Here is a 22,425-nt window from a genome sequence, read left to right on the forward strand (position 1 = left end):
GACAAACCCTAATTGAAACAATACTTTAACTTAAGAATTCAGTAGAAACATGGTGAAGTTCAATGACTAATTTTTAATTTAATCCACCACTTGAGGGTTTCTAGTGAAATTAAGTGAAAAACTAAAACTTGTTTTCTCCTCTATTGTCTTTCCGCGTACCAAACGCTCGAACGAAATTTACATGATACGGCGCCTTGTACGATATTATTCATTATATGCTATAAATACCAACCTTCTCTTCCCCAGCACCTCAAAAATTCAACAAAAATATACAGCAAAACTACGAAAAAATGACGAAGAAGAAAAGTGATGTAGCTCAAAGAGCATGGAATCTGCTGCGTCTGGCATTGTTATGGGCAAGAAAAGGCGGCGTTTTCAAGAGACGGCTGATGATGGAACTCCGATTGCTCCCTAAGTTCATCAAGAGTCTTGCACATACGTCGACTCGTAATGATCACCAAATGATTAACAGCCGCCAGCTATCGTTCGACGAGACGCCCATTTTTCACTTCAAGGTCCACCATCACCGTCTCGCCTCCATGAGGTTCCTTCTCCCTTGCATCAGGACCGAGGAAGTCGATTTCGATTACGATTTCGGCATCGACGAATACGATTATAATAATGGAAGAGAGAGTAACTTGCTGGGATCGGAGTCCTACGTCGAAGAAGAAGAAGTGGAAGAGTGTGGATACGAAGGGAGTGATGAGAAAGAAAATAGTTGGTATCCATATTCATATGAATTCGAGGATGAAGGGATTGATTCAAAGGCTGAGAAATTCATAGCTAAGTTTTATGAGCAAATGAGGTTGCAGAGACAGATTTCTTATTTGGAATATGCTGAAAGAGGCTCCAAAAGTTAGAATCTTTGTCAACTTCATCGTTTTTCATAGTCAACAGTACCTACACTATTTTTCTGAATTTGCTGGTTTTCCAACAAACCTTCAGTAGGAGATGATCGGAATCGGATGCTGCAGTTTTAGTGTGTGTAAGCAACTACTATTCGATTGTGTATAGTTTTAGCAATAAGAATTAAAGTTTTTTCACTTTGATTGCAAAATAATTGAGGGTTCATAAGTTTTCGTATGTGTTTCATAAGGATGCCACACGACCTTCCCACACATGTACAAATAAATGCAGTCTTTTCCTCATCATTTTCTTTTCTCAAAAGATATTAATAACAAATTTGTTTAGCAATTCAGCTTTGCGTTGCTTCGACTTCCCGCATGAATCTAACTTCCAACGTAAAGATTGCTTAATGACAAGGGTAATCAAAATCAAAAAACATAAATTATACACAAACCAATGCTTTAAATTTAGTTGGTTGATGTGAATAAATGGATTACGGCCGTTATAGATGGTTCACCTTTTCTAAGTTAAGCGGTGTGTTGTAGTCGGTCAAACTATTATATCTCCATAAGGAGGTAGAAAATAGGAGTGAAGACAAGATGGTTCCATCTAGGTTACATCATTTTTTCTCAATCTTGCTCAAGAAATTTTATAGTGACTCTTGGACTTGTGTCAGCATAAGGTCATTGTGTCTACCCTAAGGCTAGTAGACTAAGTAAACATGGTCAACTGACGATAGATTTGGATTTAGTAGATCACATGAATCTATTAGAAGCCATGTCAAGTTACCGCGATTTCACAAGGAATGTTTGATATTCGAGGCCCTTTCTCTAGAGAAATTCTTTTTATATCTTTCGAAGTTCCTAGAGAGTCGGAGACTAAGGAATCTTCAGTATTCTTCGGAGGTCCTTAGACATGGGATAATACATAGATGTATTTCGGCGAAGGTATAATATTTTTCCCATTATTGAAAAGATGTCATAAAGTAACTTGACCTAAGACCAGTGTTTTGAAAACCGGACCAAACCGACCGGTTCAACCGGGAACCGCTGCCTAGTCCGATTCAATCTACACCGGTTAAACCGTTACTATTGAACCGGCCGAAACTACTCTAACCAGACCGACTGAAAACCGAAAAAAACCATCAATTTTGTTTTTTTTTTTAAATTAAACCAAACGACGTCGTTTGTTAAACGAGCCAAGTCGAACTCGAGTATTGCTGAGCTCGACTCGAACTTGAAAACTTTAAAAGTAAGCACAACTCGACTCAAACTCACGAGTTAAAAATTATCAAGTTCAAATCGAACTCGAAATATAATATTGAAACTTGAACTCAAAAAGACTTGAACTCAAAAAAAAATTTAGAAGCTCAATTGAAGACTAAAATTCGAGCTTGATTGAAGTGAAAGAATAATTCACTCAATGCTCACCAAAAGGCTCCATGATTTTGAATGTCAAATTACCTCTATTATTTATAGAAGTTAGTTGGGATGCTCTTCTATGTTTCTTAGCCATGTGGGATTGTTTTGTTCTCATATTTTTACTCTTTAGACTTTTGGGATGATCTTCTATGTTTCTTAGCCATGTGGGATTGTTTTTTAAAAAAAAATTAAACCAAACAATATCATTTTGTTATGATTTTTTTAGCCCCAAATTTATTTTTTTGATTATAGTTATATAATTATATTTATTATTTAATATGTTTTACCTTAAATATTATGTTATAGTTAATTTGAATCATTTGTTTCACTTGATTTTATGGTTCTTAACTCATATATGTTATGACTTGTGATATACAAAAAAATTTTTATTAAATATTTTTGGTATTTTTATTTAATTTTTTAAATAGTTATGACGTCGTCCGGTTCTTCCGACCGATCAGACCGATTCTACCGATTGAACCAATAAACCGATAATATAGCCAGTTCGCTAACCGATCCGGTTCTGAAAACCATGCCTAAGACCTAATTGTTGAAGCGTTATCGGTGTTTTAATGGGATGTTTTTTTTAGGAAATATCATTTATTATCTCTCGAACGACTCAAAGGCTTAAATGTTTGATGCCTTCTATTTAGCGTTGTGAAATGACACACTGTTTCAAGCATATTAAATATAACCCCTTTACCCGACTTAGAGGAAATAAGTCAGAACTAAAGAATCCACATGAAAACTTGTCCCTTAAGAGAAACATATTTAAAATATAATGACGTAAAAATTACCATTTAAATTATTAATACATTTCTCAATTCAACCTTCAAAATTTTATTAATATCAAAAGTTTGAAAATCTGAAACAAATATAATAAATATCTAAAAATATGTATGCGTAAATAGTTCAAAAAATATTTAATGTCCCAATACATAAATAATGGTCTCAAATAATAAATAAAAATACTATAAATGAAACCAAATATATTTCATAGGAAATTGAAACACCCTTAACCCAATACACGAGTTAAGATGTCACGTCAATCATATAAAATATTTGTTTTACAAATCCAAAAAAATGTTTCTTTAAAGTTTTCAAATATCATTTATTTACTCTAAATCTATTAATTGTGTAAAATCATAAATATATATATTTTGACTTTCAAATTAAAACCAATTTCAGACAACAATTAGACAATTCTATACTATTTCATATGATACACAATATTGTCTAAAAATTGTGTAATTTAAAAAATCAACTTATTAACTTGTAAAACATGATTTGCTAATATATTATTCATTTTTACTACTAACTATATTTAGAATTTCATACTTAAAATACCATTAACTTTTATATTACAAAATCTTTTATAACTACCATACCAGAGTAGCTAAAATTCTTTAATATACGTGCTATTATCTAAGAAAAAACAAAGTGTGATGTCCTTACTAATTCTGGAGGCAGATTTGATTCCTCAGAGATGATACTGATAAATTCCCTACTTTGTTCGCTTACTCGTACTTACGTGTGAAACAATTCACTTGAGTGGCTCATTAGATGTATGGATGTCGGCGGTCCCTCTGATATGTTATGATATTGTCGAGTGGTATCCAATTGATCGCATGCTCCACCAATTTAGTTTCGTACAACATATTCCTAAAGCACCTAATAATCTCGACAATATACATAACGTCGATAGATGGGGCAAAAAGGATGTCAACTGGCTGTTGAAGCATAGCGGGTGGATAATGATCTAAGAGGATCGAAGTGGATGCATTCCCCTTAGGGAGCCCATTTATGTGGACCATTATTTGGTTGTGGATGACTATTATGAGTGGTTCAACACAAACGGAAAGTCATTCCTATTTTCTGAGGAAACACAAGGCGAGAACATTCATTGATGTCGAGAAAAAGTCAACCGTTACAGCTTCACTTTCCCCCCGACTCGTGGATGAAAAGTAGGTGCTTCCGGCTCATCCTCAATTGCAGCACAAGAACCATCAAAACAACCACCGTCTACACTAGTTTACATTCCCATCCGTCACTATACATAGGTACACCTCTTGTTCTGATGGCACCGCAGTCGTTGCAGATGGTACCGTAGCCATTTCAGATGGCACCACAACTGTTTCAGATGACACCGTAGCCATTTCAGATGCCACCGCAATCAATTCATACGCCACCATAATATGTTCATATGCCACCACTGTAGGGTATTATGACACCTGGCGGATATTATACTGACATGCTTATAAATCCAACGTCGGCTTCATATGCTGCTTATTTGGCGGGTGGTGATTCACCACAGACACAAATACCTCTGAATTAGTATGGATCGTAGTCATCATTGTTGACGTTTTTATTCAGTTTTCACAGTTTTCTATGAGCGGTGGGATGATTAGTCATACATTTCCAGAGTCCATATTCTATGGAGGTGCTACATCGTCATCTGTCCCTCATCAACAAAATGTAGCTGCTACTACTGCTGATAATGACGATGAGAGTGAGGAGGAAGAGCAAGTTATACGAAGAAACCCTCATCGAAAAAAACATCGCCTTGTAGAACACATTCAAGATGCAGACATGATAGACTTGTTTAGTTTGTAATGTTTTTATCTAATTTTCTTTGTTTATCAGCAAATGTATTGGATTATGGACTTCTTATTTATTTTGTTTCTTAATGTTGTTATTATTTAATTGTTTGAATTGTAACGTTTGTATTTAATGTTTCTATTTAATTATTTTTACCATTTAGTTTGTAATGTTTTTATTTAATTTTCACTTGAGTATCCCATTACTTGTTGATGCTCAAATGACATTAATTGAAAGTAAAAAGAGAGAGGAAATAACAAAAATTGAGATTTCATAAACTATAATTACATTTTGATGCTCAATAGTTACGTGATGATAAAAGAGATGGACATTTTTCCTATTGTGGCCTAGGTTTCTATAATGCCCACATCTTTTGTTTTTTTGGACGTCTGTCGAATATCCATATCACAATGAATTCGAGTGGATTTTGGGCGACCTTCTTCCCTCAATAAGGACAGATCTGGTACAATCGGAAGCCAATTCTTAACCTCATCTGGGTCTTTTTTATTACCTATCGGGGGGACTCAAATTCATATACCTTAAATACGGTTGTAAGTCGGTATACAAGATCCAAAAAACGGTTATAGTTTTGACGGGTATAATAGCAAGATACTATGACATTGGAGCATGGATACTTCAGAGCTTGAAAAAACCCACAATTACACCACATGTCTTGTAGATTAACTTGAATCGGAGAAGCTTGTTATAGACATTTCATTTGATGCAACAATATTTTTTTGTAGATCTGCAACTAATCTTGGGTTATAAACATGGTCGTTTTGCATCAAAGTTTGAGCTTGTCCCATGATCTTGGCAAAAAGCGCTCCTAAATAAAAATACGTCATTTTAACCAAAGATGTTACTGGTAAATAGAGTGCCCCCTTTAAGGTCGAATTGATTAGCCTCAGCCAAGTTTGTTGTCATATGTCCTTATCATATCCACCATCATATCCATTAGTCCATATTTTTTTTGTTGATAAGGCTAATGTAATTGTATCCTTGCTCGTTTTTTCCTCGCACATCTTGAAGCATGGACTCAAACATTTGAGATAATAGTTCGTATGCTGCACGTCAAATGTATTACTTACTTTTAAGTTCCCATAAAAAATGAAAATGATTGAGAAATGAAATTAGGCATTGTGACACCCATGCACATAAGTAATTGACGTTCATCATTATTCTTAAATTTTGCATGATAGTTCGCAACAATATGACAGATACAATACCGATGTTGGACATTAGGTGATTGTCACATTGGACCTAAAGAGTCCATTGCTTCTTTGATCACACGGTCTGAAATGATGCATGTTTTCCCCTCATGACAACATGTAATTGTAAGTTTCTAAGGAAAAAAAAGGCTAAGAATATGTATCTTCACCTTTAACAATGGCAAAAGCAACTGCAAGAATGTTGTGATTACCATCTTGGACAACTACCAATAGTAAAACTTGCTTTTATTTTCCATACAAGAATGTCCCATCAATTTGGACCACAAGCTTGCAGTATTTCACAACATTAATGCATTGTGGGTAAGTCTAAAAAAGCCTATAGAATTGGCATCGATCGCGAAACACTTGATCATTTTTGTATGCATGACAAGTTTTAAAGTCAACTATTGTCCTAGGATTCAGTATGCACACTACCCTAAACCAACTTGGTAGTTTGTTGTAAGATGAATCCCATACGCCCTGAAGTTTTTTTAATGGTATTCTACTTTACCTTCTATATTTTTCTGTAAAAGATGATGTACCCATATTGAGACTATATAGCTAAAATTAGCACCGCAATAGTTATAAGGGAGCTTTCTTTGACCATGGGCATAATGGCTTGACAGATAATGTCAGAGTCCAAGTTGGGATGGTCCTGATTGATCCCTCTAGCATAACATGTATGAGGATCGTTGTATATTGTTAGCTCTTATATGTTGTTTTTCCTATTCCTCTTCGATACATGAACCATCTAAGTACATCTGTTATCACGTTGGACACAGTGACAGACATACTTTTTAGTGGTGGATCGATCGACTCTAGAGTGAACAAAATTATGAATGTGTAATTCTTAATTGCAATTATCACTTCTTCTTTGGATGGAAACTCTAGTACGATATATAACTCACTATCAATGACCGATTAGTTAAATCTTTAGTCACCAACATTAGGCATATCCGTAAATTTTGGCCCATACATTACATCATAGTCAGATTTATACATGTGTGTTGGAAGTTCAATGTATACCTTATTCATGGGAACTTCATTTACATCATCATCATTAGAGTTCATGTTGAACTGCGGTGATTCTGGTTTAACAAATAGTCCAGTCTAAGCATCATCTGCACATGGCTCATGAAGAGGTTATTCTGGTGGAGATGAGGATTCATCTGTGATGATGATATTTAGGTCAAAATGATAGTTGAATTCCATCCCATTGAACTTGAAGGCATCGTGTCATACGGGTTTTTAACTGAGTGTTGTGTCCCATGCATCTCTATATTGAGATCGAAACAGCTCACAGTTGAATGTCTCCTCACGAACTTGAAAGCATCGTGTCAAATGTGTATTGAACAAATTGATGTGTCGAGGGCATCTCCATATTAAAGTCAAAGAAATTAGCAGATAAATGTCTTCCCCTTGAATTGGAAGCAATGCTATGAAACAGATTGTTCGTGGAGCCACCTCAGTATAGATCGTAACAAGTTGTTGATGAATGTCTCACCATTGAAATTAATGGGATGGTACCAAGTTGTGGATTTCTAATTAACGAGTTAAAATCATTACACATTACTTGAGTTGGACTATCAACCTGATCGGCTAGTTGAACCAACCTATAGTGGGAGCATAATGGCATACCACGATCCATAGACACTTCAACAAATGTGACATACATTTATGTAACAGTGTCTGAATTTTGATTATGAGCATCAACCATTATAGCAACATCATCATTGTTGGAGAGTTCGAATGATGTATAAATTAACGAAAACAGTGTAGTTGAAAATCTGTACTGAAGTGAGGGTAGTCTTCTAATACTTTCAACATGAACTTTCTTTAAAATTTTAGTGACCAGCTCCTCAAAAGTGATGTTTCTCTTGAAGGATAAGGTGACAGAATAACTTGATACGAAAATAACGTCAGTTTCATCTTCCCGGATTTCTCTATCATAGTAAATAATAGCTGAAATACGCATCATTTTGAGAGTTTGAGAGATTAAAAGTCTTATATATGCAATAATAAATATTTTTTTCTTATATACGACCATTCTCCTAATTAAATAAATAGTATACTAATTAAAATATAAAATAATACTAAAAATTAAAAAAATTAAAAAAATTTAAATAATCCAATTTAATATTGTTACCATATCGGCAGAATGTATCGAGATATAATCTCGCCTTCCATTTTATAACTGCAAAAAAATAATATAATAAAATTTGGTTAAATAAATTAAATATAAAATAAATATAATATAATATAAAAAATAATTTTACCTTTTAAAAACTATAACAAAATCTACTTAATAGAGGGAATTTATAGAAGTAAAAATGTGATTGTAATTTTGGTGTGATTTGAAATTTGGATTTAAGGGTATTTAATAATATAACAGACAATAATTAAAAGGGAATAATCGCAAGCGTGCTTTTATGATCCGCACCAATTTAACGTGTCAGAAAAGCCTGCGAAAGCGTAGATTACAATCCACGCTTTTCCATTGTGACGAAAGCTTAGATAGAATCCCATGAAGCGCCGTGGCTTTCTTCTATGTCTGCAAGGCACGAATCCTTAAACTTGCTTTATTATTACTCTGTCAAAATAAATGTCTAGCTACATAAATATTGACAGGAAAAATGAAAAACAACAAACCCGTTCACACTGTCTACTGTCTAGCTACATAAATATTGACAGCAAATGGACAAAAAAATCCAACAGAATCCATAATCCTACACATGTACTGAAACTCCTAGGAAAGTTAACACTATTATTTTTAAAGTCGCTTGGATGAAAAATAATACTCTCTTTAAGCGATAGATTTAGGAGAGAGTATATGATGAGAGTATTAGGAGAAAAGCCAAGTATGAGTGTCAAAAGTCATGGTTCAATTTATGTGTTTCTCCATTGACAATGTGGTCATTGGATTCCCATAGCCAAGAGCACATGAACTCCTCGTCCCAAGGCTCGTTCCCATTAACAACACTTTCCCACTCCCAATCATCCCCACTATCTCCTCGTCCTCCACTACAATTCCAACTTACTATTTCCTCGTTATTATTAGCTGCCATTTCACTAAAATCCAAATCCCCATGTGGCTGTAGCAATTCACTGTTCGTTATATCATCAAACCAAGGCATCCCATTGCTTTCAATGCTCTCAAGTGGTGCTAAAATCCCACCACTAGGGCACCCCATTGAATTCTCCATGCTGGTTCCTTCCTTGACTTCCACGGCATTAATGGGCAGGGTTTCTTTTCCTAATACTGGAGTGGATGGAAACGGTACCTTTTCATTGACAAGAGGGTTTTCTATAGGTTTCTTGATTGAGGGTATACCGTTTCTTCCTCCTTTACGATTGGCAATGACGGCCTTGTTAACTTCCATGACGACAGGGATTGTGTTGCTAAATGGCCTTCGAAAGCTGTGGATTTTTCTACTCAAATGCGAGTTCCAGTAGTTCTTTATCTCGTTGTCTGTTCTTCCGGGTAAGGTACTGGCGATTAAAGACCACCTGCAGGGCAAACACGATGAAAAAAAGTAAATATTCGATAAAAATATTTTTTAAAAATTAAAATATTTATTTATTTTATTTTATTTTTTAAAAACGGCAGTTTCCACTCATTTCCCGGTACATCAAACGTGAGAGAGAGACAAAAGAGTTTTAAATTTCCCAGACAAAAGACAGATTGATGCAAAATAATCAAATTACAAATGAACTGACAAGCCATGGACCTTAATTAATTTGTTCAGCGATAGTTATACGTCTTTGTTATTGTAGTTAAGGCTAAAGAACGGAACATTTCTTGGATGTAAGAAAACGAATTTAATTGTATTTTTTATAATAGCTTTTTAAAAAGTATATTTATATTATCACATGCTTTTTTTTATAAAAGATTTAGACTTAAATTACGTATCCGTGTTGATTACTACATTATCGAGGGATAATAAAACCACTAAAATCGCTTCAAAAATTCTTATGATGAGTTATTGCATGTTATGTAAATAAAAAATAATAATATTTTATAACAATTTTATGAAAAATTAAATTTATAAGACCTACTTCATTAAATATTTTAAAATGTGATGTGATTTATTGAGCGATGTGAAATAATTTTGTTACTTATTATAGAAATAAAAAATTTAAATTTTTATTTAATGTATTTTTATTAATCTAAATTATTATAAAATAATATATATTCTAAAGACTTATTAATTTGAAATAAAAATTCATTATTCGTGCAATCTCTGCTGCTCGAGCTTATAATTTTAGGGCAAAGCATTTTTCCACCACATAAAGTAGAAGAGAAATATGATTCATTTCAGTCCAGAAAGGGGAGAAATGTGATTTATTTTAAGGTACGTTACACTCTAAAATGAAATTCAGATTTGAACACACGAGAATGATAATCATAATGGGATAATAAAAAAATAACTATTAACGTTTGTAATATCATTTTGACCATTTTTTATTTTGGATTATTCTAGTTTTAAATATTTTATTTTTTATCAAAAAAAAATCTCCGGTGGTTCGATTCCGATTGTCTATTTATTCTTCTCTCTGTTTCAAAGCCTACCTTTCCTTGTGATTATTCCTTCAACTGATGGACTCGAGAAAGTTATTTGGCTGCTCAGAAGGTCACGACCTAGAGTACTTTCCAACAAAGTCTCGCGAAGGAACCCTGACTGTCCTCCTTCCCCCGAGATCTTAGAAGCTGGAATTTACGAATGGAAACTATCTCTTGTGGGACAATTTCTTGGCGTTTCTCCTAGTTTTGCATCAATTCAAAGGATAGTAAACAACTTATGGAGTAAAGCTTTGATGGGTTCTCGATTGCAGGTCAATTCAGCTGAAAATAACCTGTTTATATTCTCTTTCTCCTCTGAATCTGCTAGGAATTGGGTGCTTGAAAATGGCTCATGGCATGTTCATAATAAGCCCCCTATCTTAAGAAAATGGGAGCCAAATCTCAAAAGCCTAAGTTTTAATCTGTCTAAATTTCCTGTTTGGATTCATTTGTTCAATGTCCCATTGGAATTATTTTCTAGAAATGGTCTTAGCTACGTTGACAGTGCCATAGGTGTTCCCATATCTATGGATATTGTAACTGCGTCTAAATCTAAGCTTGAGTATGCAAAAGTTTGTATTGAAATTGGGGCGAATGATACAATTCCTAATTATGTTGATGTTGTGCTAAAAGATGGTCTTACTACCTCGATCTTAGTTGAGGTTCCATGGCTTCCCCAATCGTGTAGGAAATGTAATGTATTTGGTCACAGTGAAAAAAGGTGTGTTCAGAAATCAAAATCTACTTCTACGGTTTCCCAAGTATAGAAAAGAAAGGAAATTTATGTCTCTAAATCTTTAGCCCCTATTGTTGAAGGAATTGAAGCTTTACAGGATTTAGTTAGCACAGACCCTTTAATCAGTGTTAACAATCCTCTTAATGTCAGTGTTGCTGTTAATTCTTCTCATCAAATTCAAAAGCATTAGGGATTGATTCTTCTCAATTTGTTGTCATTAAAAGGGAAAAAGTTTATCATAACTTTGAAGCCCAGACTGAACTTACTATCGTTGATACTACTTCTATTTCTCCTAATGACCCGGATGTTGTTAAAGTTCATGATACTTCAGAGGTTGTATCAAATCAACCATTTATTATTAAAAGGGTAGAGGTAGACCTAGTAAGGATAGTTCTAAAGTCCCTATTGCTGGTTCAAAGAATAGATTTGATGTCCTTAACTTTGTTGATGACAACCCTCCTAACTTAGAAAACCAGCAAAGGAAAGTTAGATCTGCTTCTTTGGGAGTAGCAAGTTTGGTGAATGAAATTAAATAAAAAAGAATGATCATTTAAATAGATCTAAAAGTCTTAATGTTGGAGGTCAATTGGGAACTTCTCCATCCCAATGATCTCAAGTTTCAGGAATATTAGAGGACTTAACAGTCCTTACAAACAAGACAAAGTGATCTATAGAGCTACTCAGAACAATGTTGATGTTTTATGCTTATTGGAGATTAGAGTTAAAGTTGATAAATCCGATATTATATTCAAATCAAAATTCTCGAATTGGAATGTCAATACTAACTATGATTTTGCTATTAATGGAATAATCTAGTTACTTTGGAGGAAAGGACTTGACTTCTCTGTTATTTATACTTTTGATCAAATTATAATTGTTAAGGGTTTCTATAATGGTTCCACTCTTTTCATCTCGGCTACTTATGGTAGCAATAATGGAATTACTAGGAGAATGTTATGGCAACAGTTAAAAGATGTGAGTTCTTTAGTCAATCACTACCTTTGGATGTTAGGAGGAGATTTTAATATCTTTTTGCACTCCCACGAAAGTTCTAATCATGAAATTCTTGATTATTATTTTACTCCTGATATGAAAGACTTTCAAGACATTACTCAAGAGCTTGAGCTGCTTGATCATCCTTTTTTTGGTCCAACATTTACATGGAGTAACAATCAGAAAGATCTTTTTCTTGCAATGAAGCTTGATAGGGTTCTCATTAATCCTAACTGGGCTACTTCTTTTCCTCTTTCTTTTGTTGAATTCACTACTCCTGGTATATATGATCATTGCATAGCTATTGTCTCCATTTCCAAAGAGTCTCCAGCAAACAGACCAAAACCATTCAAATTTTTTAATTTCTTGTCTGCACACCCTTGCTTCATAAATGTGGTTAGGAACTCTTGGCTTCTTAATGCGCAAGGCAACCCAATGCATGTCCTTTTTACTAAGCTTAAAAGACTCAAAACTAGCCTCAAGAAGTTTAACAAAGACAACTTTAGTAATCTTCCTGACCGAGTGAAACTTAAAAGAAGAGAGTTGGAATCTCAACAACTCATTACCTTAAAAGAAGATGAAGGAATTGAAAAGGAGCTTATCCTTCAAAATGATTTGAGGACTCTTAAAAAAGGTGAAACTTTGTTCCTTAAACAAAAGGCCAAAGTTCAATGGATTTAAAATGGTGATAGGAACTCAAAATTCTTCTACTCTATTCTTGCTTTTAAGAATAAGATAGATAACATTTGTGTCCTTATTGATGATAATGGCAACATACTGGAATCTTTTGATGCAATGGCTAAGGAAATAACCAGATTTTTCTTTAATCTACTAGGATCTGTAGATAGCTGAGTCAAGATCATTGATCCTAATATTCTCAAAGAGTTGCTGAATTTTTCTCTATCATCAAAAACTTCATCTAGCCTTGTTAAGGATATTACTGCCAAAGAAATCCAGGAAACCATTTTCATCCAAAGAAATGAAAAAGCTCCTGGACCAAATGGCTTCACTCTCTGTTTCTTCAAGAAAGTCTGGTCTATTGTGGGAGATGATGTTATTGCTGTTGTCAAGTATTTCTTCCAAAATTCTTACATGAATCCAGCTTTTAACTCCACTGTCATTGCTCTTGTTCCTAAAGTTCCCAATCTTAGAGTTGTAAAAGATTTTCGTCCCATCTCTTGTTGTTCTGTAATTTACAAAACCATTACTAAAATTTTAGTTAAAATACTGTCAGAATTTCTTCCAGACATTATATCTTTAAATCTGATAGCTTTTATCAAGGGTAGGAGCATTATTGATAATACCTTTCTTGCTCAAGAAATGGTTAAAGGCTATGGTAGGAAATCAATTTCCCCTAGATGCTCCATGAAAATTAACCTTCATAAGGCTTTTGATTCCCTTCATTGGAGTTTAATCTCTTCTATTATCAAAGCCCTTCTTCTTCCTACAAAATTCATAGCTTGGATTGAGACATGTTTTACTCAAGCAAGGCATTCCATCTCTTTCAATGGTTCTCTTATTGGCTGTTTTAAGGGAGCAAGAGGATTAAGGCAGGGTGACCTTCTTTCACCTTCTTTGTTTGTTCTTGTTATGCATGTTTTCTTTAAAATGCTTAACTTGGCTACTGAAAAATAAGTGTTTGGTTACCACCCAAAATGCAAGAAGATTGGCCTTTACACATCTTTCTTTTGCTAATGATCTAATGATATTATGTAAGGGTAATGTTGAATCTATTATGGGTGTCTTAAGTGTTATTGATCAGTTTTATGAATTTTATAGGCTTCATCTTAGTTCATCTAAATGAGAGTTTTTTGTTGCTGGTAGTTCTTAAAGAACTATGGAGTTTTTTCAACATATCACTGGATTCAAAAAAGGGAGTTTACCTGTGAGATACTTAGGTATCCTTCTTGTTACTCGTAAACTTTCTGATAAGGATTGTCAAGTTCTAATTGATAAAATTAAACAAAATCTTCATCATTGGTCTACTAGGAATCTGAACTATGCTGGCAGACTTGAACTCATTCGATCTGTCCTGTTTAGTGTCTCAAATTACTGGTGCAGACAGTTTATACTACCCAATCGATTTTATTAAAGGTGGACCAGCTCTGTTCCAGATTTTTCTGGAAAGGTGGAGATAAGGTAGCTGCAGGTGCTTGAGTCAGTTGGGAATTCATTTTCTTTTCAAAAGCTGAAAGAGGCCTCGGTCTGAAGAACACTAAAACTTGGAGCAAAACGTGTATTATTGATCTCATTAGGAAAATTCTTGTGAGTGTTGGATCTCTTTGGGTTGCTTGGTTAAGAAACTATGTTCTTGAGGACTTTTGAAATTATGTTGCAGGTTCTAACATGAGCTGGACTGTAAGCAGAATTTTTAAAATGCGTGCTACAACTTACTCAATCATTTCTTCTTCTGGTTCGTTAAAGCTAAGGGACATCTGGGATACAATTCGAAACAAAGGGGAGAAAGTTTCCTGGCGCAAACTAATTTGGTTCCCCATGTACATTCCAAAATTCAGTTTGATTACTTGGATGACTTTGCTGAATAAACTTCCTACAAGAAATAGGTTACTCAAAATGGGAATCAACTCTGAAGAGACTTGTGTTAACTGCAACATCTAGTATGAGACAAGAAACCATATTTTCTCTCAATGTCCTCTTGATATTCGACTTTGGAATTCCATACTGACACTCAACGGGTTGAAGAATGCATTCTTAACTTGGGATGATATGGTTGCTCGGGCTACTTCAACATGGAAAGGGAAGTCACTACTCACCATAATCTTTAAGATCTCATGGACTGCATTTATCTACATATTGTGGAAGAAAATGAATCACAGAATTTTTCAAGTCCGATATAGAACTATCGAAGACTTGCTAAAGTCTATTAAAGAAGCTGTAGGGATCCAACTTAAGGGTAGAAATATTAATAGAATTGATAGTACTAATTATTATCTTTGTAATGATTGGAGTATAGTCTAACCAATTTTTATTTTTTGTAAGTATGTTGTTTATAGTTCTTTTTGTTACAGATTGGTTGATTGTTTTTGTAGCAGATTTCAGCTCATTGGATAATAAAATTCGATTTATCCAAAAAGAATACTGACAAAACATTTGACACGACAATAATTAAACACATATAAAATTATATAATTAATAATATAGGTTGATCGTTAATATATTGATAGTTATTTAACTAATAATTTTCTTTAATGATTTTCCACTAGAAGAAAATATTTTAACCAACAATTAAAATAGTGAGAACTAAAATACTAAGAAAATAAAGATTAAACTGATAATTTATATAAACAAGTGGTTTTATCATTATACTGAATATAAATACAAAGGTAAAACGAATTTAAAAGATTAAAAAAAATAAATGAGGCAGACTAACCTTTTTCCCAAAGAAGCATGCAAATGAAGGATGAGTTCTTCCTCTTGGGAAGTAAAGTTTCCCCTTTTTAAGTCAGCTCTCAAGTAGTTAATCCACCGTAGTCTGCAACTCTTCCCACACCTCAGTAACCCTTCAAAATGCCAAAATAATAAGGGTGAGAACTACATGAATGATGAAAACGCATTAATAAAGAGAAAATCAAGCTTTATATAGGGACGGTCAAAAGATTTCACGTTAACAAAACAAATCATCAATTTTAAGAAAGAACGAATTTATAAAATCTTACGAATAAAAAACAAATCATCAATAAAAATTATAAAGAAAAAAAATCTAAAATCTAAATGATAAAATAATTTTTTTGTATGAAGGACAACTGCTCCCAGCAACCCTTTTCATCGATCCCTGACCTCGGGTATATATTAGAGTACCTGCATTCTTGGGCAATGATCTCCAAGAGCCTTCACCATTAGCTTGAATATACTTGGTCAGTAGCTCATCCTCTTCCGCCGTCCACCTCCCTCTCTTCAACCCTACCTTTTCACAGCAAGGCGCTCTCCCCATGTCCGGGAAGAGTAATAAAACTTAGTCGGTCGCTGGCTAAAATGAGAAGCGACCGAAAGTAACTACACGAGCAGGTTGACTTGTTCAAAAACCGACAATATTAGAACTTGTTTTTTTTTTTTTTTTGGTAATGAAGTGTTGCTATTTGTATGATCGGTTTGTAAAAAGTGAAAGTCGGAAATACATATAGAGGAAAACAAGGGTGTGGTGGCGCAAGTGATTGGGGGTTTGTGTTTGTGGTGACACATGGTGCCACGTTTGGGTTGAGACTAGAGCCATAGAGTGTCGTCGTGGCATTGCTGCCGTCCATAGGGATCATCAAGGGTGTGCGTCTCCCACGTTGAGGCTTAATTCCCTACTACCAATCTCATTCCTCTCTCTACGTATGCGATAAGTCAGATTAAGACTTTAATAGTTTTATTATCACTCAATTAGATTATTTAGTATAAGTAATTATTCACGAATAAAACGATTTTGATGATAAAAGAATTGTTATTTTCTTTTGAGATCTTAAGTTTAAGTATAGAAAATATTAAAGGGATGAGAATTTATTTCAAATAATTGAGATTTATATTTAAATATATCTACATTGTATTTAAATGTTTAATCGAAAAAATATATATGTAATCATTGATTTATTATTTTATTATTTTAACTAATTATAATACTATATTAATTTATCATAAAAGAATTTAAATTTGTATATAATTTTTTTTTAGTAAGCTAAGATGATTACAAGGTAATATATGTTCTAAATACTCTTAACAATTTGACAATGAATGTTCAATCACCTTACTGCAGTCGCTAGTACTCGAACCCATAACCTTTAAGAACAATAACGATTCTTTTAACCACGAAGGTAAGTTGGTTCGTAAATTTGTATTATTTTAAATAGAATATCGACTCATGATATTAGATAAATTTATAATAAATAGGAATTAAAAAAAAGGTTTATAATAAAATGGTAAGCGGTAGGGGTCAGTGTTCGATTGAGTCGAGTAAAGTGAAAATTTTTGAGTTATTTGAGTTGACAATTCCTATTTTATAACTTAAACTTTATTATAATTTTTTTAGTCGAGTTTATAAAATAGGAGTCGAGTTGTTCGATTTTTTTTTGTAAAAAAGAGTTTAGGTCAATGGTAACTCTCCAGGGTATACCTAAGACCAATTTAGATTTACATAAGAATTTACAGATTGTCCACTAAGAGTGATGGTTGTACGATTCAAAATTGATATTACAAGCTCAAATTCCTAAATCTTAACCACTTGTGCCAACACTGGCGTTCAATTTTTTTGTTTAAATTTTTTTGTTTAAATTTGATGTAAATATTTTATAATATTATGGTACTATTTATTCTAATTTAAATAATTATATATAACCATGTACAAAACATATGTATTCTTTTTTATATTTTTTATATGTAATACACATATATCATTTAAAGTTGAATGGCTCAACTCAAATTCAAAATTCTTTCGATTCGATTTAAATTTATAAAATTAAAAATTAAGTTAATTCTAACTATTTTTTAAATCAAATTGAATTTTACTCACCCAAATAAATAAATGATATTTTTGGGTCATATGAATATCTGTTCCCTATATCGAGTGAGTGGTGAGTTAGTGTTATAATGTGTCTTTTGATCACATATATATTGTTATATAATACAAATTTGGAATTTGTTCTAAAAAAACTGTGTTGACTTTTACGATATATGCACTTATAAACAAATTAGAAAATATCTAAAGTACAATAAAATATCTTTAATGTAGTAATGTTTTTTCAATAATTTGAAATTATTATAAAATAATATATGTTTATAATTTTTTTAATCAACGACAATATATGTATACTTTATAGATGTAATTTTTCAAACTTAAAACTTAAAAAATAATATTTCTTTTAGCTATTGAAACCACTCTATAAATTCTTTTGTAGTAAAGTTAGGTAGGTAAATTCCTAAAATTCCAAATTTACAAGTCCAAGAACTTGCATTGCTATATATTTTCGTAAAAGTACTATTGATAAGAGTTAATTGACAAGCAAGCATAACAGGGACGGGGTATAAATTATAAAATTATTTTACATTGAATTAAATTAAATAATTACTTTTAGTAACAGTCAAAAGTAAAATTTCATTTGACTAAAGTATTAAAAGACTTAAATAAAAATTTAATATTAAGAAAGGACTAAAACTATAAATGTTTCATAAATGGAGGGCAAGTCCTTTGCCTGGCCCTTTTGACTTCAGCTCCGTTGTTAAAATGAAATTTCTCCAGGTAAACTACTCTAATGGTCACTAATGTCTGGATAAATTTTTGTTTTCACCATTGATGTTTCAAAAATCACAAATCAACCACTAACGTTATCGTTTGTTACAAAATAGTCACTCGCCATTAACAGGCATGACGGAAAACACACGTGGACTATTAACAGCCGTTAACAGGCTTACCTGGACGGTATAATTACACAAATAGTCCATGTTATTTATATATTCTTTCAATTTGATTATAGTTTTAATAAATTAAAATAAATTTACCTACGAATCAGAAAGTGCCATGTGTAATTGGTTACACACCTGTCACGACACATGTTATCATTTGATTGGAAGACTAAATTTATTTTAATTTATTTTTAATTTAATATATTTATTTCTACCAATCAGAGGGTGATATATGTCACCCAATGACAGGTGTCATGACAAGTGTGTAACCAATGACGCATGTCACCTCCTGATTTGTAGGTAAATTTATTTTAGGGGTTGTTTGTTTATTTCAGAATGATTAAGCGCTGAATGATTCAAATGTTGAATAATTTAGAGGCTCTGTATGAATTAGCTCTGAATGTGACATGCTGCTTGATAATGGCTCTAAATCATTCAGAATGTACTTATGTGATGAATCATTCAGCACTGTTTTGCTGAATCAGTCAGCACTGAATCATTCAGAAATACGAAACAAACGCCCTGAATGCTGAACGGTTCAACATTCAGCGCTGAATGGTTCCATTTAGAGCCAAACAAACAACCCCTTCATTTATTAAAACTAGGATCAAATTGAAAGAATATATAAATAACATAGACTATTTGTGTAATTATACCATCCATGTAAGCATGTTAATGGCTATTAACAGTCCACATGTGTTTTCCGTCATGCCTGTTAATGGCGAGTGACTAGTATGTAACAAACGATAACGTTAGTGACCGATTTGTAACTTTTGAAACATCAGTGGTGAAAACAAAAACTTACCCAAACATTAATGACCATTGGAGTAGTTTGCCCTTTTAAAAAATAGAAATAAATAAGGGTCAATCTCGGTTAAAAGCTTAAATTTAATCATAAACTTTGATTAAATGTTAATGTATAATATAATATATGAAATATAAACTTTGATTTAATGTAACTATACTTATACACATAAAATTTTTATTTTGATGTAATTGTACACATGAAGTTTAGTTTTAGTTCAATTGTACAAATTAATCTTTGATTTAAATATTTATTAATCTAATGATCCACACACAAAAACTTATTAATCTAACAATCATAATTAAACTTATTATTCTAATTATCATAATTAATAACTTGTCTTGGTGAACTTTTTTTTAAATATATTTCTTGATCACAAATTATTTTTTAATATATTTTTTTAAATATATTTATATATTACAATTTATAAATATAAAAAATAAACTTATTAATCCAATGATCATATTTAATCATGTGCCTTAAATGGTAAAAAATATTTTATCATATTATAATATCATAAATCCATAATCTCTTAAATATCAACTACCTCATTCTTTTCTTGCAAATTATAGACTTCATCACTTAAAACTTGCAAGTCAAGTAAATGTCAAGTTGAGTCAATATCAAATCGGTTCAATACAATTTATAGGTCGAGTCAATTAACAGGTTGGGTCAAGAATAGGTTAAAATCGGTTCTCGAATCATTTAAAGTTGGGGTTTTTTCTGTTATTTACCATGTTAATCTCAAGTTCGAATTCATATCAGGTTGGATGCAGATTAGGTTCAGCTATGATATTATTAGGTTCAATTCGAAATCATGTCGTTTTCAGGTCGAGTTTAGGTCGAATTCATACTAAAATAACCAGGTCTAACTTGAGTTTAGGTCCATACCAATTCGAATTTGAATCGATTTTAAATCATCATCAGCTCAAGTTAGAAATAGTTCAAACTCAAGTTAATTTCAATCAAAATTTTAAGTCGGATCAATTTTTACACGTGTACCAATTGAGATTATTTGCGTAATATTATTCAGAGAACAACTTCTTTTAACACCACAAATTAAGTTATTACTTGTAAGCCTTGAAGTAAGGTTCGATTTTCTTCAAATCAAGAGGGTACATTAACAAGCTCCAGCAAATGACTGCTGTTTTCGTCAGGAGAGGAGCCATTTGTCATTTGTCAAGAAACATAATTAATTGGTATACCCCAAAAAGAAGAAAGTTGGTAATTTTTGTAAAATTGAAAATAAAGGAAGTAGTTGGCTATTCATTTTTTTAGAACGATTTGGTAACAGTTTTAAAAAATAGGCAAAAGGTATATGAGATCCTCGTATTTTTTAAAAGAATTAATGTGATCATCGTATTTTTTATGTTTAATATGTCCTTTAAACTTAGAAAATAGAATCAACGTGGTCCTTTGACCAATAACTTCCGTCATTAAAAATTACGATATTGACATGACACTTAACGGTATTAATGTGATAATTCAAGTAGCTGGTGATGTGACTAATGATATGATAGATGAACTAAATTGATTTTTTAGTCGAATTCGAGGATAAAATTGATTTTTTTAAAAATCAAGGGATTATTTGATTTTTCAGAAATTATTTTAAAATTTTAATTTACACTATACAAATATAAAAAAAGTTAAATATTAAAAATAAAATTAAATTACAAGAAAAATTATATAAATTAACTAGAGTGATTGAAAATGTTAATGTTAAATGAGTCATTCAATTTAGAGACAAATTCTAATATGAATTGTATTTTATTCAACAATATAATTATACTGTTATGTTCATTCATATAAATTTTAATGTAAATTTTATTTTATTTTACTTTATAGATAGAGATTTTCTATTCCTTGAAAAAATTAAAATAAAAAATATTATTGATAATAAAAAAATCTCAAACACGTGAATTTCTTATTTAATGAATTTTATTTTTCTCTTTCATGTTATATTCACTAAAATGTTCTTTTTAATTGTATAACTATTTTTCAAATATATTTTGACCTTATTAAGCTAAGGTGATTACAAAGTAATATATGTTTTAAATTATTTTAAAATTTTAATTTACACTATACAAATATAAAAAGAAGTTAAATATTAAAAATAAAAATTAAATTACAAGAAAAATTATACATATTAACTGGAGTGATTGAAAGTGTTAATGTTAAATAAGTCATTCAATTTAGAGACAAATTCTAATATGAATTGTATTTTATTTAACAATATAATTATATTGTTATGTTCATTCATATCAATTTTAATGTATATTTTATTTTATTTTACTTTATAGATAGAGATTTTCTATTCCTTGAAAAATTAAAAAAAAAATATTAGAAAAAAAAAAATCTCAAACACGTGAATTTCTTATTTAATGAATTTTTATTTTCCTCTTTCATGCTATATTCACTAAAATGTTCTTTTTAATTGTATAACTATTTTTCAAATATATTTTTACCTTATTAAGCTAAGGCGATTACAAAGTAGTATATGTTCTAAATACCCTCAACCATTTGACAATAAATGTTTAATCACCCTGCTGCAGCTGTTGGTGCTCGAACCCGTGATCTCTAGGAACAACAACAATTCCTTTAACCACTGAGATGAGTTGGTTCGTGCATTTTTCAAATATTTTTTAATTATATTTTTATGATAATTTATACATAATTTTTAATTTTATAACTTTTTAATTTTATTTTTATAAAACTTTATGATATTTATTTATCTTAATTTTATAAAAATTTAGTGAAGCTTAATTAGAAAGACATTTAGAGTTTAAGATAATTAGAGGTAAATGTATAAAATAAAATTTGTATAAGATAAACAAGTTCATGTTTATATAAATAAAAACCAA

At 31.8% G+C, this 22,425-nt stretch overlaps 2 protein-coding genes and 1 long non-coding RNA gene across 3 annotated transcripts; 2 read left to right on the top strand and 1 right to left on the bottom strand.

Moving 5' to 3' along the window:
• The first annotated feature begins 290 nt into the window (after positions 1 to 290).
• LOC120136924 lies at positions 291 to 860 on the top strand. Its single transcript, XM_039152855.1, has one exon. It carries the CDS (start codon positions 291 to 293, stop codon positions 858 to 860), a length of 570 nt encoding a protein of 189 aa, XP_039008786.1.
• Positions 861 to 8,640: 7,780 nt separating this feature from the next.
• On the bottom strand, positions 8,641 to 16,459 carry LOC120136815 (transcription factor MYB12-like). The gene is made up of 3 exons (XM_039152773.1): positions 16,183 to 16,459; positions 15,755 to 15,884; positions 8,641 to 9,580 (listed from the first exon to the last, which is right to left on the bottom strand). Exons 1-3 carry the CDS (start codon positions 16,313 to 16,315, stop codon positions 8,941 to 8,943), a joined length of 903 nt encoding a protein of 300 aa, XP_039008704.1. The 5' UTR covers positions 16,316 to 16,459; the 3' UTR covers positions 8,641 to 8,940.
• A 546-nt stretch (positions 16,460 to 17,005) lies between these two features.
• On the top strand, positions 17,006 to 22,189 carry LOC120136816. Its single transcript, XR_005517381.1, has 2 exons — positions 17,006 to 17,054; positions 22,056 to 22,189. It is a non-coding gene; the product is annotated as an uncharacterized LOC120136816 (long non-coding RNA).
• Positions 22,190 to 22,425: the final 236 nt, after the last annotated feature.

Source organism: Hibiscus syriacus, unplaced genomic scaffold (genome assembly GCF_006381635.1).
Source record: "Hibiscus syriacus cultivar Baekdansim isolate YM2019G1 unplaced genomic scaffold, ASM638163v2 tig00110637_pilon, whole genome shotgun sequence".
Classification (NCBI taxonomy): domain Eukaryota; kingdom Viridiplantae; phylum Streptophyta; class Magnoliopsida; order Malvales; family Malvaceae; genus Hibiscus; species Hibiscus syriacus.